This window comes from Theobroma umbraticum, unplaced genomic scaffold, assembly GCF_002168275.2.
Source record: "Theobroma umbraticum cultivar Fairchild unplaced genomic scaffold, ASM216827v3 scaffold_81.0, whole genome shotgun sequence".
In the NCBI taxonomy this organism is placed as follows: domain Eukaryota; kingdom Viridiplantae; phylum Streptophyta; class Magnoliopsida; order Malvales; family Malvaceae; genus Theobroma; species Theobroma umbraticum.
In genome coordinates this window covers 3,046,697-3,050,544 of record NW_018397268.1, presented here as the reverse complement: position 1 = coordinate 3,050,544, position 3,848 = coordinate 3,046,697, and the positions used below count along the sequence as shown (strand labels likewise).

The 3,848-nt window shown below is 34.4% G+C and overlaps 1 protein-coding gene across 2 annotated transcripts; it reads left to right on the top strand.

The window, feature by feature from the left end:
• On the top strand, positions 1-3,759 carry LOC110425604 (uncharacterized). Of its 2 annotated transcripts, XM_021440524.1 has the most exons (3): positions 1-225; positions 299-1,248; positions 3,487-3,759. In XM_021440524.1, the coding sequence occupies exons 2-3, from the start codon at positions 984-986 to the stop codon at positions 3,510-3,512; spliced, it is 291 nt and encodes a 96-aa protein (XP_021296199.1). In that variant the 5' UTR covers positions 1-225; positions 299-983; the 3' UTR covers positions 3,513-3,759. The 2 variants fall into 2 exon arrangements, with proteins under 2 accessions (XP_021296199.1, XP_021296197.1); XM_021440522.1 differs by having other exon boundaries at positions 1-1,248.
• The last annotated feature ends 89 nt before the right edge of the window (positions 3,760-3,848 follow it).

Here is a 3,848-nt window from a genome sequence, read left to right as displayed (position 1 = left end):
TCTCCAGTCCATTTTTACAGACAGAAAACATGGCACCTATCAGTACCATCTTCTTCTTCTTCCTTGATGCTTTCTCTTTCCTTTTCAGTCCTGCAGGATCATTAGCATTCCATATTCTTGCTTCTCAGAACTCTCTGGCTGTATCCATGCCTGAATTGGATTTCCTTCATCCTGAGTTTCCAACCTTTCAACTCTTGCAAATTGGATATACAGTTTCATGAAGAGGTAATTCCCATCTTCAATCATTATGGTAGTTCATGGAAGGTCACACTCACACAGGGAGCTGCTCAAACTGCAGGCTTTTTGCTTTGGTGCTTATGCCATTTTACAGCAGAGTCTCTTCACAAACCAAAGAAATTTCAGTTTCAGGCTTTCCCCCTTGAACTCTTTGTATCTTATGCTGCATATTGTACATTTTCATGCTAGGTCACTATGAGAAAGACTGTAAATCCTTACATTTAAGATTAAAGGTTCAGTTTCTTAATATGTCATTTAATTTGCAAAGTAGCTATGTAGATGCTTGAATTTTTGTGTACTGCAGGTTGCTTTTTCAATGTCTCTTGTCAATATTTTAATCATCATTAATTATATATTATTATGTATACGTGTACTTTTTTTTATCTTGTAAATATAATTTGAATTTGAATTTTTATTTTTATTAAAAAAAATCTTCAAACTTTGACCCAATCATTTAAAATATTTTATTAATTGAGTTTTACAAAAAATATATACTTAAAAATTGTTTCATTCAAAGATTATAAGGGTATAATTTGTTTAACTCTGTTAATTAACATTAACAATAAGTACAGATATAAGCCTTACGACGTCGTTTTTAAGAAACAGATTTCAACCGTTTTCCTTCGTCGTCAAAGTCAGAACTCGCGGAACTTTGCTTTCTTACAGTACTCTTCTTCTCCTTCTCTTCTTGTTTTAATTGTCTGAAATCTCAAAGGATCAAAAGAGTAAGAAACAGAGAGACAGATATGCATCTATGGCCCTCGGTCAGAATAAGGGATTCATTCAAAGCCGCTTATCTAAGAAAACTAGAATGGAACCTCCATAGGATGAAATCAGAGAAACGATCTTCTTCTTCTCCAAGGGCTCCTAGCAACCAACAAAAACTCTTAAATGACCAAGAAGCTGCTGACCCAGCATCTGCTTCTGCCGGTTGCTCCGCAAGTTTTATTGTGATTTGTAGAGAGATTTCCATGGTCCTTTCTTGCTGTTACTGTTGCTTCTGCTGTGGAGGTAAATAACTCTAAATTTCCTCTTTGACCACTTTATTTGGAAAAGTTTTGTTGAAAGATTAGTCTTTTTAAGTTTGGGTTTTTGATTTTATGTTAGTTTATTGTGTTTTTTTGACATGGGTTTTTTATTTTATGCGATATTATTGACTCCTTGTAGCTGTTCTTGTTAAAGATTACGTTTTTTTTTATATATATATAGGTCTTTGGTTTCATGTGTGTATATTTTTTGTATTTTGATTTTTATTTTATGGGACTTTAGTTTTTTTGGGTGTTTTCTTTGGAGATGGGTTCTTTAAATTCATGGCATTTTCTTTGTATTACCTTATTTTTTGCTTTGTGAATGATTAAACTTTTATTTGTGTTTTGATTGATAGGTTTGGGAACTCTAGGTTGTCCTTTATGAGGTTTTTTACTTATTCCAACCTAGCAACTTAGTACGAATTGTCATAATTCTTAACAAATTACTTTATGTTTCTGAAAGTTGTATCTGACTTCCTGTTTCGGACATCTTATTTAAAGAAATTGCCCAATCACTTGAATAGAATGATGGATCATATGCTTGCAGTCTAATTGTTGGACGGGCGTGTTAATGATCCCTGGGATCATATTTCAGTGATTCCTACAAAAACAAAATGACTTCGGCTGTGCAATTCAGCATTGCAATAGTACAAGCTTTTTGGAGCATACCTTTTATGGTCAAAGCTCATGCTACTTTTGTTAAATTGTTGCAAGTGAAAATGAGTTGTGTTTGGTACAACCTCAAGTCAAGCTTTGACTTGTGGATCAAAAGATGAGTGAATTGAGCAAAGAAAGAGTGCCCAATTTTGCTTCTAATATGGGTGATATAAACTTAACTTTTAGAAGTCTGAGAGCCCAAATATCTTTGGTATACACAAAAATAAACTTACCAAGTACTACGAAAGATTGAGAATTTGAGTTAGCCATAGCACCAGCCACTAGTTATAGTTGAGAATGGTATTTGGAACTTGTGGAAATGATTCATCTTACGCTTTCCTTACTTGTGATCGTTGAGATGTCTATCCTGAAATTGATTGGTTGGACATTTATTACCACCATTTAATCTCTAAGTAGGTTGATCATGCCATCTATAACACCTATTTTGTAACATGTATTGGTCTTATAGTAGCTATTTAGGGAAAAATTGAAAACAATCTAATGGTAGTTCTTCAGTCAGTCTGAGATTTTAGAAGTGGTGACTTCATCTATGAAGCCTTGATTAAGGATGTGTATCACGTGGTTTGAACATGCTAAGTTCCAGAGGGAGGGGACATATCAAGTTGGTTAGACTGCCTATAACATATTGAGATGAGAATAGTGGTAATCTGGTAGCTCTCGATATCTTTGGAGAATATAAGAATTGGATAGCGCTTTGAATGTTGGTGTTCTTAATAAGGATCATAAAGTGTCTCAAAGCTGGTTTTCTTTTGATGTTGCACATGGGAGTTGTTGTACTTGAGTGATGAATCTTTGGGAATGGTGATTTTCTTGCAATGCTTTCAATTTTTTTTCCAAGGCTTCTTCTTGCCTGAATTGATGCTTCCAAAATGTCTATGCATGTGCAATGAATCCCTTTATTCTGTTCTTCTAGAGGCAAATAAATAGAAGTAATTTAAAGTTTTTGGACTTTGAAAGATCTGTAACCTTTCACCTTCCTTTTTCTCGTTTGTATTTAGTGAGCTTAGGTAAGAATCAAAGATAGCAGCAAACCTCTTTCTATATATTTTGTTAATACACTTATTAAAAGTGGCACACATGCATGTACCCGTGGGTGCATAAGGAGTTAAAAAGAAAAAGGAACAGAGCAAGAGAAAAGGTGCTAATGGAGGTTTCATTTTATAGCAGGGATTGTAAAGCCGTTAACTTTCCATACTTTCAGTTGGTTTATGCTTGCCTCTTAAAACAAGAAACCAGGAAATAGTGTCAAGTTTTGCTTCCATTGAAGTGTGTTTATTTCTGGTCCTTATTTTACTATCCCAGATATTCTTTGAATTTTCAGTGTTCCATATCCTTGTGGTTTCTAGGATTGCTGTTGGTCTTTGCTACTCGATCACATTTTAGATTGATAATGTCAACTTTCAATTCCTTCTTTATGCCAGCTGCCTCTCTCTTTCTCTTAAATTTTTTTATATATATACATATTTGTTTGCTTGTGCATTGTTTTAACCTTGTTATTGTCACCTAAGTTTTATCACCTGATATGGTGAATTTCCTCTTTCAGCTTGCATTGATCACGAAGAAAACTGATGCAGTATATGGCGTGGTTTTGGGCACTGATTCACTCCCTTGACCACAGCATTGTACAAAATAACATAGGAAGAAACAAACTGTACAATATTTTGTACAAATCGAATACAAATGACTCTATACGTTGTAGTTGTAGTAGTCTTGTGACAATCCTTGTTCTATTGTTCTCTTATCAGACATGTATAGTATATTTGATTGTAATAGGAGTATGATTGCATTAATCAGCATCTTCATCTCTGGTCTCAAAGTAGTGAATGATTTGCTGGATCCCCATTTTAAAATCGCCGGAAAAACACCCCCAAGTTCCCTTGCAGATTGTTCCTCTTGAAAGCAAGT